The sequence below is a fragment of the Zingiber officinale genome, chromosome 4B (genome assembly GCF_018446385.1).
Source record: "Zingiber officinale cultivar Zhangliang chromosome 4B, Zo_v1.1, whole genome shotgun sequence".
In the NCBI taxonomy this organism is placed as follows: domain Eukaryota; kingdom Viridiplantae; phylum Streptophyta; class Magnoliopsida; order Zingiberales; family Zingiberaceae; genus Zingiber; species Zingiber officinale.
Genome location: NC_055993.1, coordinates 123891974 through 123913241, shown reverse-complemented (window position 1 = coordinate 123913241; position 21268 = coordinate 123891974). Strand labels below are relative to the sequence as shown.

Below are 21268 nucleotides of genomic sequence, written 5' to 3'. Positions count from 1 at the left end.
CTAAAGAGTGTGCAGATTTGGTTAATCGATTAACGACTACCCAAATCGCGTCATGCCCTCGTCGTGTCCTCGACAAACCCACCACAAAGTCCATGGTAATAAGTTCCCATTTCCACTCAGAAATAGGAATCTGCTGAATTAAACCGGCAGGTCTCTGGTGCTCATACTTCACCTGCTGACAAACAAGACATCTAGCTACAAATTTCGCGATGTCTTTCTTCGTACCGTTCCGCCAGTAGGAACGCCTCAAATCTCGATGCATGCGGGTCCCGCCTGGGCGGACCACAAATCGAAAGTGATGAGCCTCCTGAAGTAGCTCCTGTAAGACCGGATGAGACTGAGGTACGCATAATCTGCCTCGGAAGTGTATAACACCCTCTTCGTCTCGTGTGAACTCGGTCTGCTACCCGGAAGCTATCTGGCTGCAAATAAACTGCAAATACTGATCAGCAGCTTAGGGCTCTCGAATCCTCATCCTGATTAACGACTGAGCAAGCATGGTAACCAAAGTACCCTGCTCTGTCTGTCCTATCCTCTCAAGGCCCCAAATCGGAGAAACCTTGAATCAAGTCTGTGACCACAACTCGGTGGCAAGCTAAAGTCCCTCTGGACTTCCGGCTAAGTGCATCGACAACCACATTAGCTTTTCCTGGGTGATAGCTAATGGTACAATCAAAATCCTTCAGGAACTCCATCCATCTCCTCTGTCGGAGATTTAAGTTCCTTCTAAGCGAACAAATATTTGATACTCTCATGGTCCGTGAGAATCTCAAATGTAACGCCGTATAGATAAGGCTACCAAATCTTCAAGGCACAAAATAATGACGGCCAACCACAAGTCATATACTGGTAGTTCTACTCATGCTCCTACAACTTTCGAAAAACATAGAAGACTACCGTGTCGTGCTGCACCAAAATAGAGCCCAAACTCTGTAGTCATGCGTCGGTATAGAGCACGAATCTGTCCTCTTCAGAAGGTAAAACCAAAATCGGAGTCACCCCTAGTCTCCGCTTCAGCTCCTCTAAGCTGGTCTCGTAGTCCTCGGACCACGTGAACTTCACGCCTTTCCTGGTCAGGCGTGTAAATAGCATAGCAATTCGTGAGAAACCCTCAACGTATCTCCGGAAATATCGAGCCAAACAAAGGAAGTTGCGAGCCTCTTATATCGACTCCGTCTACTCCCAACGGTAACAACCTCGATCTCCTGTGGAACCACGGTATACTCCTGCTGGTGACCGTGTGTCCTAGTCATCATCACATAAGACAATCCAAATAAGCACTACTGGTCATCACATATAGATGTTCTCGTCGAAACATCTCTAGATCTAAGCAAAGGTGGTGTACGTGACTCACCGCGGATCCGAAATAGATCACAACATCGTCAACAAAGACAATGGAAACCGATCCAAACATTCTAGGGATACCCAAATCATCGAGTCCATGATAACATCTAGGGCACCGCAAGCACTAATGGTAAAACCAAGACACATACTGTCCGTATCACAGACATTCCTAACAATAAGATCCCCAACAATAAACAGATCTAATCACCAACGATATATAATCACCAAAGAATAGAACCTCCAGTGTGAGAGCAATGATCTATCACACGAAATACCACATATGTGGGAGCAACGCTCTACCACAAGAAATCCTCCATATGTGGGAGCAACGCTCCACCACAAATAATCCAAAATATGTATCCATAATAAATATGGGGGCAATGCTCCGCTACAAACAATCCGCAATATGTAGGAGCAACGCTCCACTACAAAACAATCCCTAAATATGTGGGAATCCATAATATGTGGAAGCTACGCTCTACCACAAACGATCCATAACATGTGGAAGGTACGCTCTACCACAACAATACATAAGTGTCCAAAGCACCTAACTATCTAACTAGAGATTGCACGAGATCTCTCTACCACAGATCACTGTGGGTAGCCTAGGATATAACCACCCAGTAAGCAAATCAAATCCATAGTCAACTCTATCATCCTCCTAGTGGGTCGGTCACCCACTAATGGAAGAATTAGTTGACAGGGTAAAACAACCAATATCATAATGTAGACATTTAACATTCTGCTTTTAACATAGGTAGAATCATCATGATGCTACCAACCATACATCTGACACACGTGCATACACAACATATGTATGATCGACATAATCCTTCAATTAGTACACACTAAAAATACTCACGTCATAGGTATAATTCACCATGATACCTCCAATAATGTATACCGAACCCGTGTGCACATATCATCGTAGGTAAAATCAACAATACCCTCAAACAACACTCACCTGACATATATAAACATATGCCAAGAGTATAATCAACGTAATACTTCCAACAAGGCATACTAAAACCTAGGTGCTTTCACAAATCACACATAATCAACAAGATACCTCAGATACTACACCAAACACATATGTACATATCACAACACCGATGTAGTCGACAAGATACTTCCAACATGACATTCACACCCATGTGCACATACCACTACACAGATTTAAATCAATAAGATACCTCCAATATGTCAATCAGACACGTACAGCTAACTAAGAAGCTATAATCCACAAGGAACATACAACAACCATATCTAGATGTGAATACTCACCCTTCCTGCAAATGAACTAACCATCAGAGACCTCCTACAACTCATTACAATCATATGTACACGAAACAAAGCTAGGGATAATCAACATATTTGACCCAATCAACCTTCTAAGTTATCCAATTAGGTACATACAGTCTAAAATTAAAGTATCCATAGAATATGATACATCAATCCTCCATAGACTGACCAAAATCGACAATGATATACGATCAACTCAGTCTTTTCCACATCAGTACAAAACATGTACTCAAATGTGCTTTAGATACCAAACTAAGCACAAACTACCCAAAGATTCAGATCGGACCAATAAAGCTATATCGGTCATCTATTAACTAATCAAGAATACCTTAATCCTCCATAAGCTACTAAGGTATATCAATCTACGACTACCCAAGTCGACAAGCGTAAGTCAGTCTTTCATTGACCCATCTAACAAGAGTAAATCGGTTATCTACTGATGTAATTAATTAAGATAAAATGATATACTACTGGCTAGGTCAACATGAAGATATAGATACTATCCACTACCCAGCTAATACTAGCAGAGGCTGGTATGTGCCTCAATATGCTAATCAACTAGTAGTAATAGAAGCTAATACTACTAATGGTGTGATATGAAAAATCAGCAGAGACCTGTAATCCTTGATCCCTATTCCGGTCTACCATGATCAGTGGTTTACCTAACACATAAAATATATGATATATCAACTAGACAGGTACCAATAAATAATGCTAATACAGGTCATAAACTGTAATAGTGAACAGGGCATATACTAACAAAAAGGTAGGACAACAGTATACCAACATACCTCCTATAGCTTGGAGATGTCCTGCTGCTGCCAGGTCCCAAAATCCGAAAAGTCACATCGAGAAGACCAAAACACAAAATCCGAAACACCGGAAAAAATAAGTCACGTAAGTCGATCTCTGATACCAAATAAATTGGTACCAGATAAATCTCGAAAATCCAGAACACATAGCAAGTATCGTATACCTGCTCTGATACCACTAAATTGTCACGCCCCAGAGGAGTCTCTGTCCGAAGAAATTTCGGCAGCATCTCCCCTGTACGGCGGACAATCTGAGACTTTTCTACAAGCACTATATACCTCAGCCACATGCGGCTGGAATAATACAATAAAAGAAAGCAAACACCACGCAGTTAATAATAAAGCAGCTCACTCGGCTGTACCAAAAACCAAAACACAAAACTGCTAGCCGGCTAGACTTACACAACCAACAACAAATACAAATACCACATAACAACATCAACACTCCAAAAATAAAACCGGAGTACAGAGCTAAACAACTGATACAATAAACAAACAAAACATACGTGAAACCGATAAGTCCTCTGATGTGACGTGGGGACCAGCAGACAGGATGCTCCAAGCGACACCATAAATAACCTGGTACCTGAAAAGATAGTGTCAACGGGGGTGAGTTCAACAACTCAGCGAATACCAATGGACATGAGTAGTAAGATATATCTAACAACAACAAACATGGAATACAGCTTCCTAATCATATATAGGGAATATGCAAAACTGAAAGGTAACTGAGGAAACTGTACTCACCAGAACTCCTATCCAGATAAAAAGAAGTCGTCAAACCGAAAGTGTCAATAATCATGTATGCAGTCAAAAGTATGTATCCAACCAAAATGCAACCAAATGCAGCAAACACAATCATAAAATATAAATGCATCAATGCATATGATGCTAATGATGCGTCTTGGTCACCCCGTCGGTCCTCTCTCACACAAATGGTGAGACCGAGGGTGGGTTGTGACAACTGCACTCTGTCACCTTGCTCACGATAAGTGGAGTGGGCGGGATCTTTGTCGGAGTACTCGTCCTGTGACCCCAAATCATAAATGGGGAGCTCAATGCTCTCAACTCCGACACGATGACGGGAGGATATCTCTGGCTACCAGCGAGTCTCGACCAACGGAGCCAAACGAGTCCACCGTCAGCCGGCTACTACGCTACTACACTAAACAAAACTGACTGCCGGCTACCACGCCGGGTCATATGACCAACGGAGCTAAACAGCAACACACCGCATGATATACCACTAAACCATGAGTGGGGTGTGTGCGGTACATGTAAATGGCGATGGGCTCAACCATAGTGAAGCCGATAATCGCAATATGAAATCATGATGCATGTCACTATAAATAAAACTGATCAACATAACCATATCCATATATACAAAATGGGTACTGTAAAAGCGATGGTCACATACCAAAATCTATAGTACACAGGTCGGATAGAATATCAAAACCTATGTCCTGAACATAATAAATATGGAATATCCCGATCAGCATAGAAAAATCCATATATACATAATATGGGTACCACAGTATCAGTAGGTCAATCCACGGATCTAGGGCATACAGGTCCTCTATGGTATAGCAACCTAGATCCTAAACATATCTCCTTCCATAACATATGTACCAACAATATGCACATATCAAGAATCAAGGTCTAGGTACACGAATCATATATGATATACAAATAGAGGTACACAAGTCAGTCATGTCATAAAACCTAAGTATCAGACAGTCTCGATACACATGACTGAAACCAAAAGTCCAGAACCTAGCCCTAACCTCAGTAAAACATGGTATGTCACTCTAGAAACTAAGGTACTCATGGCAATAAGATACTCATGGTAATAAATCACGAGATATAAGCACGGATACATAACAAGCGACAAACCCAACATGCTATGGATATCAAACAGTGACATACCAAAGACAAACATGTTCATTGTTTGCAGCTATAAAGTACTATGCATATCCAAATGACGATATCATAACAGATAAGTCAAGAGGTACCCGCCTCCGATATAGATCGAACCGAACCAATCCGATGTCGAGACGCCCGTCTCGAATCACAGTCCTCAACACCAAAGTCTCTTCTGTTGGTCCACAACAGGTGGTTCCTGTCGGAATAAGGGCAGCCGCTAATTTGTCCTCCTCTGTTGAATCACAACTGGAGAAGTTACTGCCAGAATAATGCTCGGAGCTAGGTGGAACCGCTAACCTCCAAATCCAACACTACAATTCCCAAATCCTGCTGTATAGGTCAAATAGGTCAAATATCCATCATATAGTTTACAATTCCAGTACAAATCATGAAGTCAAATCCTATAAATCCAATACCTTGCAAGCTTCACCCCCAAACCAGATTCACATCTGCCGAAGGAGACCCCAAGTGCAGCCAAGCAACCGAACACCCTTGGAAACCACGGACCGGAAGCTAGGGCTCGGCTGGAGTGCTGCCAAATCGCAACAGAGGGGCTAGGGCATGACTTCCGCGATAGAGGGACTCTGCAACTCCGGCAATAGCAGACGGCGTTGTTGATCGGAGAAGAATCGGAGATCAGCAGATGGGAGAAGTGCGGAATCGGGCGGTGTCGGTGCTGTGAACCCAAACTAGCGCACAGGGAATCGGCCGGAGACGAGAGCTCGGTGGCAAGCGATCGGCCGCGACGGCTGTGGCGTCGGGAGTGGGTCGTCGACGCTAGGGCAGAGGCAACGGCGCTGGCTTCCCTGTGGCCGGTGATTGGCGCACGACTCGGCATGGATGAGGAGAGGAAGAAGATGAAGAGGAGAAGGTGGAACCGTCGCGTGAGAGGAGAAGAAGGAAGGCGTCGGCGCAAGGTGGTTAGGGCTCGGCGTCGCAGGGGGAAATCGGGAGGAAAGGCACAGTTCGGTGAGGATAGGGAAAAGAAACGAGAAAAAGCAATAAAAGAAAAAGAAAAGAAATAAATAAGGAAAATAAAACATTTCCTCAATTAAATGGGTAGCCTAAACTGGCTTTTTTTTCCGGGCCCTATCTTATCCCCATAAATCCCCGTAAACTCGTCCATATGAGCTCCGAAAAATTCCCGAAAAATTTCTAAAAATTCCGGAAAAATCCCTTATCACTATTCGCTAATTTTCAGTATTTTACATTTTGTGGCAGTAAGATGTTCAGCAGATGGAACTCTATTTTGTCGTTTGCCACAAAGTCGACATGCTCCTTCATCCATTGGTATTCTTCTTTGCCCTCAGGTGCTACAAAATCGAATTTCATTATTAAAAGCAAATCAAAATCAGTTTTTAAAAATACCTCCATCTTTTTCTTCCAGCTCGCGAATTCCCGCTCGAAGTTCGGTGGATAGATGCTCGGTCCGGCCATCTCATATGCTTCGTTCAATAGTTAATCCTCATGAAGCAAACCCGCTCTGTTACCAATTGTTGATCTCTTGACGGCCGGCTAGGGGGGGTGAATAGCCTTGCAAAATTTAAACGAACCTTTCTCTATCTTTATAGCTTAAAAACAATCAACACTTGCATAAACAAAATAAACGACTAAAAAAATTAGAGGCACGAAAGGGTTAGTTGTTTACAACCAGAGAGGTTGTTAATCCAAAGAAGTTGGAAGCGCACTAAACTCTCCTTCAAGCGGAGAAGTCTCTTTACATGAGTTAACACACTCAATTACAGAACATAACTCAAGCGGATTCAGTTACAAGTGTTATATTCTATTTCCTAGGTCCAGGGGTCTTTTTATAGCCCCTGTAAAATCTTATCCTGGGCTGGAAGGCGCTTCTAGCGAGATACTAAAAGATAAATCTTTATCAAAATTTGCCTAGTCGAAGGTGTCTTCAAGTGATTAAAGGCGCCTTCCATGAAGGGTTGAAGCCGTCTTCCATGAAGGCTTGAAGGCATCTTCCACCAGAAGGTTGTGAGGGACCTTTCAATCCATTGCAGGTGCCTCCAGCAGCTATTACCAAGCTCCAAACTTCTCCTTTGGCTCTTCCGTTGCTCCGTTCGCTTAGGTGATTTCGGCCACCGCCGAAATAAGGCTCACCCAAACTCATTTTCCGGCCTTCTCCTCGAGCAGTCTTTCTCCTGGCTTCTCGTCCCTCGAACCGTCGCACGAGTCATTCTCTTCTGTGGGTGTACTCTTTTGAAGCACCTCATCCCTCGAATGCACCGAGCCCGTCGGCTCTCTCCCGTATCGTCCTTCTCGCTAGCTACATCTCTCGCTCGATTTCTTGTATTTCTAAGCTCCTGCACACTTAGACACAGAGGTTAAATACCAACAGGACCTAACTTGTTTTGGTTGATCACATCAAAACTATCACAGGGTACCAACACTTTCTTTCCCTCCGCCTCCTCGTCCTGCTTTCATTTTCCACTGACTCCGTCAGTATCTAAAAGCATTCTCTGATAGAAACACATTAGACTCGTATCAGACCCAACGTGTACTGGTATGTATATCAAGCCCAAAATATCGGGTCCAACCAGTAGCTGATATGGACTTCATATATTATGTCGGATTGATTTTTTTAATAATATTTTAATAAATCAAAATAAATAATGGAGGAGGCTGTTAAACTCTTTACCGCTTTAAAAATTCACAAGACCCAATCAAAGACATCTAAGTCTACTAGTGGATTTCTATCAAAACTTACTAATGATATGATTAGATCCATTTCAGGTTATATGGATTTAAAGGATCCAATGATATTCTCCCTTGTTTATTTTAATTTCTCTAAAAATATTAAAATATTATTAAAAGAATTAATTCTAAATATATTTTAGGATGAAAAGTAAAGTCAACTTTTAAATTTTATTTTGATAATCTAAATAACTAACTTTTAAATCGATTAATGTTAAACGTGATCAATCCGACCTAAAAATTGCTATCAAAATAAATTTTCCTATGGGCCAAGCCCTGCATATTTATCGGAAACCAATCCTTTTCAATGGGTTGTTGGTTCACATTCCCGACCGGCCGGTTTAGCAAACAAACAAGTGTCATCGGGGTAATTAAGTAGAAAAGTCGCAGGCATTTCCGCGAAATCGCTCAGATTCCGTTTTAGATCCTTCCTGGTCTCGTCGGGGAATCACGTGATTCGTGCGCAATCTTGATGGACGGCTTAGAAGGATGGCACCAACAGCGACTCTCATAGATAAAACGATCCCCTGCTCCTCCGATGCGCTCGCCTGCCAAACGAAACGCGAGAGGAACGAGGGGAGACGAGCGCGCTTGGAGGCCTCCTCCATGGAGGCGCAAGATGAGTTACGAGGGCGAGGCGAGAAGGTCTTGAAGTTATTCGGCGTCAGGATTCTCGGAGGAGAAGGGGAAGGTATGGGTGAGGAGGAGGAGGAGGAGGAGGAGATGGAGGAGGACATGATGAGGAAAAGCTCCAGCATGGGCAACCTGGTTTCGTGCACCGCCACTGCATCGGCCGCCAATCGTGTCCTCGTCGATCATGGGTACCACTCCGACGGCGGCCTCCTCCCATCCCCGAGCGGGTTGACGAAGAAAAGCCACGAGAGAAAGAGGGGTTCGTGGAAATGATCTCTCTTTTTTTTCAAAAAAAAAATAATAATAAAGCATAAGCCCAGTATTCTCGATTTATCGCTCAAAAGTCACATTTTGATCTACTTTGCTGATATTATATTTTGTGGATATATCTGATGAATCTCTTGAGCTTTGTGATTCCTTATTGATTTGATTATATTTTTGTGGAGGTGAATTAAATTAGCTAATTCGTTATTCTTGTTCATATTCTAACGGGAAGAGATTAGGCACAATAATCTCTTAGTTGTGCTCCCTGTTGATTTTTTTTTTTTTTTTATTCTTTGTCAGTTGTCACAGGATTAGGTTGGTAGAGTATTATCTGAAATTGCTTATCGCCTTCTCTGCACTGACTTTTTTGGGAACCTTTTCTTTTTCCAATGCAATAATCACACTTTTTGAAAATTTAGATACATGCAATATCCAGAATATTCCTGACTGTTTATTGCTATTTTGTTTTCACCTGAATCTGAACAATCGACCAGATTGTGAAGCGCTCTGATTCCCATTTCAATGTCTCATCTCAAACTAATACTGAAACCATGGACTTGGTATTCCTTTTTACTTGTATGTTTAAACTGTTAACCAACAGATGATCCTCTCAATGGTTGGTACCTTCTTGGTTTATAGTCTAAGACGATGGTGGATCCTCATCATAAACATCATCAATCAAGCTGTGTTTGTCCCAATTACCAGGGTGGATCAACACAAATAATAAAAAGAGTACCCTTGGTTGCTTTTCCTGATCAATTTTGTCTCTTGGGTGAAAGATAACATTTTTTATGCATATTATTCTTTTCTAAATGTCCTTTCTATCAAAATATTAATGACTGAAACACTCTGGTATATCAGATTTAATCTCTTAAATTTTCATTGGCGGTGCAGATTTAATTGAAGTTGGTGGTTTCAGCACCTGTATTTGTACTGTGTTTCTTTTGTACATCTAAGAATGAGCTCTGTCCTTTCACAGGGATCCCTTGGACAGAGGAGGAGCACAGAACCTTCCTGATTGGACTCCAAACACTTGGGAAGGGAGATTGGAGAGGGATTTCTAGAAAATTCGTCACGACTAGAACTCCAACCCAAGTTGCTAGCCATGCTCAGAAGTATTTCATCAGGCAGAGTAATCCTGGAAAAAAGAAGCGCCGATGCAGCCTCTTTGATGTTGTGGTCAATGATAAAGTAAACTTAAGAACTCCCTTCTGTGTTGAATTTCAATTGAGAAAGCAGTACTCACCTGCAATCGATCCACTAATTTCCTGATTCATGACTGATGTTTCCAGGTTCTTGTCACTAATGAAGTTCAAGATAGTCATCTCAGCCTGGACAATAACTCTGTAGTATTATTGTTCTTTTTGAATCAAACATATTCCTTGCACAACGGAGCAACCATTCTCTCCATATGTCATCTAACTGTTCCAATTGTTGTTCATGATTTCTAGGTAAGTTTCTCAAATAACTGGTTAATTGGCTCGACTTCTATAGCCGGAGGAGGGACTTCTTCAGACTTTCAAAATGTTACAAATCAAAGTGGCATGACCAATCTCCCTAATCCTAGTCCCACGGTACTACACTTTACAAATTCGCAATCTTCCTGTTCTCTTTACAAATTTTTGTTATGAGCAGGTTGTTGTCGACATACCAACTCAAATGTCTCCACATCTCATCGAATTGTCTTTGTCCTACCCGACGGTTCAAATTCAATCTTCATCGATCATCCCAACAGGGGCCACTGATTTGGAGCTCAGAATTGCACCCCCTCTGCCTCATGACCTCTCTAAAGTACCTGCTCAGAGTGCTGCTGGTGCGATAAGAGTCGTCTAATGAGTTATTATCTACTTGTTCGCCCTGTTTTATTTCTGGTACATTGATACATCTGCTATATAACTCTGCAATAATTGGAAGTGGCATTTCTCTCTTTCTTCTACAATAAATGGAGTTGTAATTTACTTTGGTATTCCTCCATCATATTAGAAAAGGATGAGTAGTTGCTTTTTCTTTCTCCTCGTGGAACATCGCTACGATAATTGCAGTTGTGGGACAGTATCTAGTCTACACAGGTGTCTCTTTGTTTGTCGTTTAACATTTTGGTTGAAAGTTTCTGTGGCTCTTGGCTGCCGGTGCCGGATACGAGTGAGATAATATGGAAAAGGATGGAATGGTGATGGAGCTGCTGTGTGGCAGTGTGAGAGGCCAACTACTGCTCTGTCGTTTCTTTACTCTAAGACAGCAACATGTATGGCTGACAAGGTGGCTTGTGGGAATGGGATTGTTTGTTGGTCTTGCAGCCTTGTGTGAAGAGGGCCTTCTTCTTCTGTTGACTTTTTTTAATGGTGTTAATGTATATATATATATTTTTAATAAAATCGAGATAAATATCTTCTTTGTGTGTTAATTATTATTTCAATAATCGTTCGTAATTTATCTCTTTTGATCTGGGATGAATTAACAGAAATACTGAGGATGAACATATTTTCCTTTACCACCATACACACATACCACATATTTATTAAAAGGCAAAAGTGACTTTCTATTTTACCTAATCATCAAGGGATATTTTATGTTAATCTTTAATCTTATATAAAAGGGTGCTCATTCCATCATTTACAATTTATTCACATTTTTAATTCTCTTTGTTTCTCCCATCTAAATTGGTATTTGCAGTTGCAGTTTAGTAATTACAACAAAATGGGGAAAAAATTTTTAGGACATTAGGAAGCTTTCTGAACATATTTAAATAGTATTTTCTTTAGGTATACAAATGAAATTTGATTTGATATATTATACGTCTCATGTTTTAATTTAAATCAAAAGTTATAATTTCTCAAGTATATGATTTAACATTTATGTTGAAACAATTTTAATTTCGTAAGTGTTATAATTGAGCTATCACATAGTTGTAGTAGCTATGATTTTATAGCTACTATAATTAGTTTGTGGTTTAATATTCATGTTGTAACAATTACGGTTTCATAGTTGCTATAACTAAGCTATCATGCAATTATAATAGTTATGATTTCATAATTACTACATAGTTGTAACAGTTACAGTTTCATAGTTACTACAACGTAAATATTAAAACTTAAATTTTAAGATGACATAATTTTTAACTCAGATATATGAAATTGAAACTCGTTCAAAGATCTATAACTAATTACAAGTAGAATCCGAAACTACTAGGTTTCAAACTAAAAACTGTCATTTAAATTGGAGCCTTCGAATAATTTTAATCTTCAAATTTTCTTTCATATTATAATAACTACGAAAATATAGTTGCTATAATTATATGACAACTCAATTATAGTAATTATAAAGTCTCAATTGCTATAACTATCTAGTAGTTCTTAGCTTATATAACGTGCCGGTTTAGATATAAAAGATTAATAATAATGTGAATAAATTATTACTATATTAATGAAGAATAGTTAGGTAATTGTACAGAGCTTATGCTTTTTTTTTAAAAAAAAAATTCTCATCTCCATGATTTCAAACAAAAAAAAACACGCATCTTTGGACTTTTGTCTTTTATTAAAGAAAAGGATCCTGATTGATAATTTTCTTTGTTTTAACTTTTGAACATTTATGAAGTGTCTTTGAATTTTATCTTCACTGCTCTGTTTTCTTCCCTATAGAATTTATTTAATATTTTGAAATAATATTTGAATATTTTGAAAAGACATAATATAAATCAATAAGGGAGACAAAATGAGTTTTTTTTTAAAAAAAATTGATATATCTTACTATTTAAAATATGAAACTTAAAAATATCAACTCTCAATTAATTTAATTAATTTGAGGAAGTCTAAAATTAAGTTAGTTAATATTATTTTTCATATTAAAAATAATTTTATTTTCAAATTTATTAATAATTTTAACTTTTTATTCTTTTCACGTGACATTCGTATAATTTAATTTCTATTATTTAGATCGCTTATTTTCACTATCTCAATCTTCATCAATTATTCATGGTTCTCATCTTCCCTCTCCTTTTCCAATTTTACTCCTTATCCTTTCCATATCAAAACACATCAATCTCTATTTCAATTTTTTTGTATATCAATACGGTCATATCAATTCATTCATATCTCATCGATTCTTTGAAAAAATAACAGTCGTATCTATCAATTTCTATATCTCATCGGTTATCTCATTAGTTTTTCAAGTGATATAAAATATTTTCGTTATATAACTTGAGATATAATTAATAACTTAATTTTTATTTTATTTTTGGATTAAAATTTTCATAGAATAAATTATATTAGTATAGAATAATATTATTTAATTATGTGATCATAAATATTTATGTGTAATGCGGATGAGTGATGACTAATGTATATAATAATTTATCCCACTCACCGAGTGACCACCGTTGGCAATAATACATTCCAATTTTTTCATTTATTTAATTATTTTTTTATTTATAGATATGTCATTTATAATTTTACTTTTAATATTTAGAAATTAAATTACAGTATTAAATATAAAAAGTTTAAGATGCTCATGAGCATCTGCGAGACATATATCATCCTTCTAGACAGATTAGTTCTGACCGTTTTTCTCAATACTATTGGAAACATATTGGGTTCGAGAGATCTGAATGATTGGATTATTTTTTAAATATATAATGATGGAAAGATAAATAAAATAATTACGATAAAAATGCTTAGTCACGTGTAGTTTTTGTTATCTTCTATTTTGTTTCTACTTTATATATTTGAATGATTTCTTATTTTCATAATAATACTTAAATTAGTGATCATTATTAATTCTGGAACCGATCCATCCGATGAAATTTTCTTCTATCTATGACTATATTAAATTATAAAATATTCATAGAAGTTTATCCAAACTGCCAAAGTTTTTAAATTCATCATTCTACGAATGAAAAATCTTTACAATGTATCGTAGTTAGAAATTTAAATTTTAGACACATGTTAAAAATTTTAATTTGTTTTATTCTTTTTTTATATTTATATCAAATTTATATCAATTAATTCTGAATGGTGAACTCAATAAAAGTTTTCCATTCATTAGAATAAACCAATTTAATATATTTAAGTCAACTATTTATTAAGAAAAATTTAATTCGCCAAGCTATAACTCAATTGTTAAATGTTTGATAAATTAAAAAGATACTTTTGCTATACTATTATTGCCGGGCTAGAAAGACAAGTTATTACAATATAAGGTGATAAATCTCACTTGAGTCCTTCCAAGATTGTCCAATGCAATATGGAAAGGAAGTAAATCATGAGGGATTCATCTAACACAATAACCCTTTGCATAGGGTCAAGTATCTCACGATATATTTCACATATTCTGGGAATCAATCCTATGATATATTATAGCAATGTCACATGTAAATACCAATTGTAATTGTCGGGGGGCTAGAATGTCATGTTATTGAAGCAAAAGGTCATATTGCTTAGTCCAAATGGCTAGTATCAACGGCCCCACGACCATAATGCCAAGTTATTGATAGCCAAAAGTCTCAACAAACCATTCAGGGTGGCCTCCCATTATATGAAAGGGAAGTAAATCATGAGGAACTTCGCACAGTAATAGTAGCACTTGCAAGGAAGGATTGAGACGTCAACGGGGTATTTCGTAGATGTTGAAAATCAATCTCAAACCTATTGACAATAACATCCTTGCATGAACGTCAACACGTGGGAGTGCCAATTTTTTTTTTTTTTAATAACTGCCTCAGCTCGTGGAGCACTAATTTATTAAAGCAAAAGGTAATTATGCTCATCCTAGACCTTCACAATTTGTCTTCAGGTTATATGAAAGGAGGTAAATCACAACGCTAATTTATCATAGCAATAATTATAGCATTATTGGTACAATAAAATTAGCGCTATGATTTATTGATGAACCAAGTAATACTGAATCTGGGGCAATCAGCCCAACCCCATAGAAGTTTTCTACTGGCTGCCAAGATAAATTGAGAAGCGCTTGCAATGAGCGACCCAATGGTTGTGCACTCTATTTAAAAGAAAAATCCTACAAATGCGTTATAGTTGGGGTTTGAACCGGGGATACCTGAGTGATAATTTGGTGTCCTTCCACTGCACCATAGCCCTAGGATAGCACTGTGATTTATTATAGTAAAAAGTGATTACGCTCATTCCAGATGTCGCTTATATTCTGTCCTTAGATTATGTAAAAGGAAATAAACTATGAGCCCAGCATATAGCCTGCCGGACACGCCATGATTTATTAATTCAATGAGTGCTAGGCTTTAATTGACGGCCCATTAAGGACCGGCCCGTGTAGGCCCGCAACGAAGCTTTGATCTTTTACTTCACTTGTAAGGCGCTCTGCCTTTCTCTGTCTCAGTCCTCGCGATAAGGTTCTCTCTCTTTTTCCATGGCCTCCGCCGCGCTCCTCCGCCCTCTCTCCTCGCTACCCACGCCCGCTCTTCGCTCTGCGACGCCAGGCTTGTACTTATCTTCCTCATCCCTCCCCTCGTTCTTGGTGGCTCCGCGTTGGACCTATAGATCCGTTGCGATCCCCCGGAGCAGGGGAATGGCGGCGGTCGTCGTTAGGGCCGCTAGCTCTGAGGAAGAAGAGGCGTTGGCTGACATCGATACAGATGATGTGGACGAGGAGGAAGTTTCCGAGGTGGTGGAAGCTGATGAGAAGTTGTCCAGGAAACCTAGGGTCAAGCTTGGGGATATAATGGGGGTAAAGTTCCTAATTTTGCCGCTTTCTCTTCTGTTATTATCCTGATTGAGTTCGGATTTCGTTTTCTTTGAGACGGTATAGATTCTGAACAAGAGAGCTATCGAGGCTTCGGTGTTGGAGAGGCCTGTGCCGGATATCAGGACTGGGGACATAGTAGAGATTAAACTGGTAAAGTTTATTATTTGTTATTTCGCAACTCTATTTCAAGTTTGGGATTGAGTTTCAGTGGGCGGATGACATCTGCAGGAAGTTCCAGAGAATCGACGTCGCTTATCCATCTACAAGGGAATAGTTATTTCCAAGCAAAATGCTGGTGTTCATACTACCATTCGCATCAGGAGGATTATTGCCGGTGTTGGAGTCGAGATTGTTTTTCCAGTGTAAGTGTTCTGCTTTTGCCTCGCACTTTCTTTTAGGGCTGTAAATGATTGAATGTCTATGAACAAACTTGGTGTTCTGTTTGGAAAGAGCTTGTTTATGTTCATTCAAAACATACAAAATTAATTAAATGAGCACGCTTGAATATCTTGTTAAACTAGATGAACAAGCTTGAACACATATGTGTTCAGCTCATTAATGTTTGTGAACAATATTTTTGAATCATGTCCATCAATAAAACTCTTATCAACATGGTAAATAAATAAAAAAGAGTTTCAAAATGAACAAAAAAGTTTGTATTATCAAGCTCAATAACTAACTAGACAAATTTAAAATATAAAAGTTTCAAACAATCAAACAAGTTTGAATTGAGAACTCAATAACATCTAAACAAATCAAGTTCAAACCAAGTTTGAACCAAACTCAAGCTTATAAAAAAGAAACTAAGCCAGATTTGAACAATCATTTTGGCTTAGTTCATTTTAGTCTCGGCTTGGCTCGGTTATCTTATCAAACAAGCTTTAACACCTCAAAACTTGGCTCAGCTTGGCTCAATACCGTCCTACTCTCATTTGTGCATTCATGCTGCAATATACTATGCTTACTTGGACGGAAGGAAGCAAGGAGGAATTAATTCATTGAAAATGAGAAAAGAATATAATAATTTGACTTCCTCTGTTTTCCATTCATCTTTTTTACTTGGATAAAAAATGGCATTCTGTTTGTGTTTAATAAATATAGGAATTGAAATGTATTAATGCCTTTATTAGGTACACAGATATAAGGATTGCCCCATTTCCTAAAATCTTGAACACTTTAGATAAGTGATCAGATAATCACTTTAATAATCCTCTCTACTTCCTTTCAAGTAAACAAGAGACATGCCCTTGGGGTAATGGTGCAACAGTTAGGCCCTTCAAGCAGTTAACCAAGCATCAAAGAGTTGAATCTCAATGGTGCCGCACTGCGGGAATTTTCTTCTAATGACAACTCTAAGAGCATCCGCAACGCTAATTCGTTATAACATACACCACCTCATCAAAAAGTATGGGACCCACTGCAACATACTCATTATAACAATATATCTCTTTCACTCACATCCCTTTTAACATTAACACTCATTATTTATGGGCCCCACCATTCACTTATTCATCCCTTTTATTAGTTTTTTAAATAATATTAAAAATTTTATAATTTAAAAAAGAAAAAGAAATATTAAAAAATTTAAGAGAGAGGGTGTTCAAAGGTGTTCAAACCTTTGAACACCCTCTCTCCTCTCTCTTGTGAGTGGGCATTATAATGCCCACTCACAATGGAGAGGGGGTGTTAAATGGGCATTATAATGCCCATTTAACACCCCATTGTAGATGCTCTAAGGCCATTGGCCGCTTGGATAGGCCTCTACAAACGCTTCCTGATTTACCTAGTGGTCGGTGGGAAACTTTTGTAAGTTGGTTCGAAGAGCTGAATACCTTGATTACCGAAAAAAAAGTAAACAAGAGAAATGGATAATTTTAATTTTTTCCTTTTTCCGTCTTTGGTCCATATAAGCATTAATGTTTAGGAGTAAAGCGCAAGGTAATTTGACTTGTTATCCTCTTCCATTGAAGAATATATTTAATTTAAGGAAATACAGTAATATATTTCACTTTGTCGTCTTTTTTTATTTCAAAATGATTCCCGCAATAGAAGTTTTAATTTTTCTATAGATCTTGTAACCATGGACACCATGATTAATTTAATAAAAACTAACGTGGCAAATACATGCATTACATGTGATTTTTTAGAATTGGTCAAGTTAAATGAGATGTAACTTTTATTCATGTGCCTCTGACACTGGTTGATTAGGTTGGAGATTACCATTGTTTGGTAGAGCCCGTTCTCTCAAACTATACACACATGATCCGAAGCTCACTTGTTTAGGTTGTGGAATCACGACCACCACCAGGCCACCTGACAGAATTTTATTCTATAGTTGTAGAATCAACGACTTAAGCAATTTAGCATGGTTCTGAATAAACTTGCTCTACAGGCTAAATCCAAATATATAAATATGAGAGAGAAATACACCATGAGCAACACCATCTCATACACAACATAGTTGACATAGATTCTCTCTCTAAAAAACTTATGGGTAACAGTTCCAATTATTTTGTTTGTGAGATTAATAGGAAGTAATAGCATTTGATCACGTAGTATGAAGAAATGCTTCTCTGATCATTTTGATTTGCTGCTTAAAATATCTTAAGATGTTAACTGAAGTGCTGAATTTTTCTTATCAAGAAAAGCTCCGCGCTTCAGTTACTTCTTGTTATATCATACTTTAAAATTGTTGTTACTTTGCCATTACCCAACCACATATAGTTCTGATAAATAAGATATTAATGTGTATGCTCGAGTTGTTTCTTCCGCACTTTCATTATGCTAATGAATTGTGATTTCTCTTCCGCACTTTCATTATACTTGTACTCCAACATGTAACCATACATTCCTCCAACTGTCAGCGATCGGTTACTTGGATCTTTTACTGCTCGTTGGGTCGAGCCCTAGAAAAATCTAGCTAGGCTTACAATCTGTATATTTAAAATCTATTCTTATAACTCCAATATAATCTTTAGCTTGGTCATCAAGGAAACTGAATGGTGTTTTATTTGGAATTCTTCAAATTATATCTTGGAAGCAACTCGGACAAGTGGAATTAATTGTTGCTCATGTTGCAGGTACTCACCTAACATTAAGGAGATCAAAGTTGTAAGCCATAGGAAGGTACGCAGGGCTAGGCTGTACTACTTGAGGGACAAGCTTCCTCGGCTCTCAACCTTCAAGTGACTAATTGCCTGCAAAATTGTATTGCCATCACTCAGCAAATTCTCATATCTGCCTCTGGACCAGGTAAACAGTAGTAATCCCAGACAAATATTACATTTATATTATATTATATTATTTATTTATTTATTCTGATTTGGAACTAGAGTTTTTGTGACGTTAGATGCTGCTGCATCACTGGATTGCATAGGCTTTTTGGCACAAATGGATGTGTGAGAAACTTGAGCTTGATGAGACATTGTTGTGATGAACTCATTTTTTCCAGCTCAGTTCATGTCATTATTAAAAAATGTGGTGTTGATTATTATCTAATCGATGGTGATTGAGATATTATTGGTATTTCTGGAAAAATAGCAACATTTGTAAGAATGTATAATATCAAAACTTTTTTAGATTTATATATTGATGTATAATATTTAAAGTGGGCAAATGGGGGCTTATCTTTTAAATTTACAATTCCAAAAGTTAGTATTGCGCGTGGGGCATCCACTCTTAGGGATGTAATCGAGCCGAGCCGAGGCGAATTTTTGAATGTTTAAGCTTGACTCGTTTATAAACGAGTCAAGTTCGAGTTTTATTTAACGAATATATTCATGGCGTACGAGCTTTTAGCGAGCCTAAATGAGTTTAATAAATATAAATCATAAATTTAAATATTTATTAAAAATTAAATTATATATTTAGAGAAAATTATAATATTATTATTAAAATTTATAATTTTATTCTAATAAATAAATTTAATATATTTGTTTATATTTTTCATAAGTAGAGTGTAAAATTTATAAATTCAATATTAAAATTATTATTATTTTTATTTAAAAATTGTTTAATGAGCTTAACGAATGTGTTCATGAGCTAACGAATCGAATATTACGAAGATTGAGCTTGATTTATTTATCTTAACGAGTTTTATTACATGAGTTTAAACAAATTTTTATCGAATCGAGCTTCGAATAATTCGCGAACGACTTGATTTATTTACATTCTTACCTCTTCGGCTCTCAACAAGCTCCTTGTGGATTACACGGCAAATAAAAATTGGGAGCACTACGTTTTTTAAATAAAATTATTTATGTGGCCAGGAAAAACCTCCCTTGATGTACGACTGTCGGAGATGCTTTTATGTTAATGATATTTAGTTAGATTTATACCTTCAAAATAATTTTATTAGAATTTAATATTTGTTTAATGGATTTCAGTTAGTTTCTTCTTTCCTTTAAAGTAACACTTTGGCTTTTAAATTATGGCAAAATTCAAAGGCAAATGGGCCCATCAGTAATTTTATCTTGAAAATAATAGTTTTTTAGCATGAGTTTAGGATTTATATAACGAATTAATAATTGTGACAAGTTATTTTAAGGGAATTGATTTAGAATTTAGGAATATAACAAATTCATAATGGCTTAGTTTTAAAGTAATTTTGATAAATGTAAATAATTTTAATTAAGTTAGTCAATACTATCTTGATATAATAATATTTAGAGATCCTTAGTTTTAAATTCATCTTAAATATATTATATTAGATTTTAATGACCTCTCTAAAGCATTATATTAGATTTTAGTGGCCTCTCTAAAGCGATCTCACATTTTTTTACAAGGGATAAATAGAGGTATTTGTCTTGACGTAACGACCATTTACGTGGAGAGGTCAAGCACCCAATAACTTATTTTATATAATTGTATTAACCTGTGAGGGTCATCCTAAACATATTATAGCAAGTAATTTCTACCCAATGTAAATTTTAAATTCTCCTTAAATACATTATAGCAGCTAACAAGTAATTTTTATATATTGTATTCTGTAAAAAGTGAAATTCGTCATCTTAACGGTCTCTTCACGGTTACTCCACATCATTGAAAGAGGATAAATCAGAAAATCGAAGGTAACCATCATATGAGAGAGCTTCCTCAATTATGTTGGAATTCGACTCTTCCTCAATTTTGTAACTATGTCATGTGATAATCAACTCGGTTATATCCTAGGGATTATTTTGTATCTCTTATTTGGAGAAAAAATTACTACAAATACGTTATAGCTAAGGATTGAATTGAGAGTATTTGAATGATAATTGAGATATCCTACAACAGTACTATAGTCCGAGATGATTTTTATATATCATAGTGGCAAAAGACGAATATTCTCGTCCCTCGCCAACTCATCTCAGGGCCAACACGGAGGAGACAAATCACGGACGGCTACTGACCTTTGGAATAGTGACTAACACATAAGGCCATCATTTATCTCATGATGGTAATATTTTATGTGCTAACCACTAGACCGTCCCAAGGGGATAATTTTTATATATCATGGTAGTTATGGATAGTTGTTAAAATAGTATTGGGTGGGTATTTTTAGGATAAAATTATTGGAGGGACATGTT

At 37.3% G+C, this 21268-nt stretch overlaps 2 protein-coding genes across 3 annotated transcripts; both read left to right on the top strand.

Annotated features, from left to right (window-relative positions):
* The first annotated feature begins 8561 nt into the window (after positions 1-8561).
* Positions 8562-10995, top strand: LOC121976415 (transcription factor SRM1-like). The gene is made up of 5 exons (XM_042528566.1): positions 8562-8979; positions 9964-10175; positions 10277-10330; positions 10436-10558; positions 10620-10995. The coding sequence occupies exons 1-5, from the start codon at positions 8577-8579 to the stop codon at positions 10815-10817; spliced, it is 990 nt and encodes a 329-aa protein (XP_042384500.1). The 5' UTR covers positions 8562-8576; the 3' UTR covers positions 10818-10995.
* Positions 10996-15324: 4329 nt separating this feature from the next.
* On the top strand, positions 15325-19285 carry LOC121976414 (50S ribosomal protein L19-1, chloroplastic-like). Of its 2 annotated transcripts, none has more exons than XM_042528565.1 (5): positions 15325-15683; positions 15765-15851; positions 15930-16063; positions 18782-18953; positions 19051-19285. In XM_042528565.1, the coding sequence occupies exons 1-4, from the start codon at positions 15366-15368 to the stop codon at positions 18888-18890; spliced, it is 648 nt and encodes a 215-aa protein (XP_042384499.1). In that variant the 5' UTR covers positions 15325-15365; the 3' UTR covers positions 18891-18953; positions 19051-19285. The 2 variants fall into 2 exon arrangements, with proteins under 2 accessions (XP_042384499.1, XP_042384498.1); XM_042528564.1 differs by having other exon boundaries at positions 19034-19285.
* Positions 19286-21268: the final 1983 nt, after the last annotated feature.

Excerpts from the sequence above, each read along its gene's own strand:
- LOC121976415 (XM_042528566.1), top strand. The coding sequence starts at position 8,577 with ATGGCACCAACAGCGACTCTCATAGATAAAACGATCCCCTGCTCCTCC. Across the intron at positions 10,176-10,276 it reads ATGTTGTGGTCAATGATAAA|GTTCTTGTCACTAATGAAGT; the intron begins GTAAACTTAAGA and ends TGATGTTTCCAG. Across the intron at positions 10,331-10,435 it reads TCAGCCTGGACAATAACTCT|GTAAGTTTCTCAAATAACTG; the intron begins GTAGTATTATTG and ends CATGATTTCTAG.
- LOC121976414 (XM_042528565.1), top strand. The coding sequence starts at position 15,366 with ATGGCCTCCGCCGCGCTCCTCCGCCCTCTCTCCTCGCTACCCACGCCC. Across the intron at positions 15,684-15,764 it reads AGCTTGGGGATATAATGGGG|ATTCTGAACAAGAGAGCTAT; the intron begins GTAAAGTTCCTA and ends GAGACGGTATAG. Across the intron at positions 15,852-15,929 it reads ACATAGTAGAGATTAAACTG|GAAGTTCCAGAGAATCGACG; the intron begins GTAAAGTTTATT and ends TGACATCTGCAG.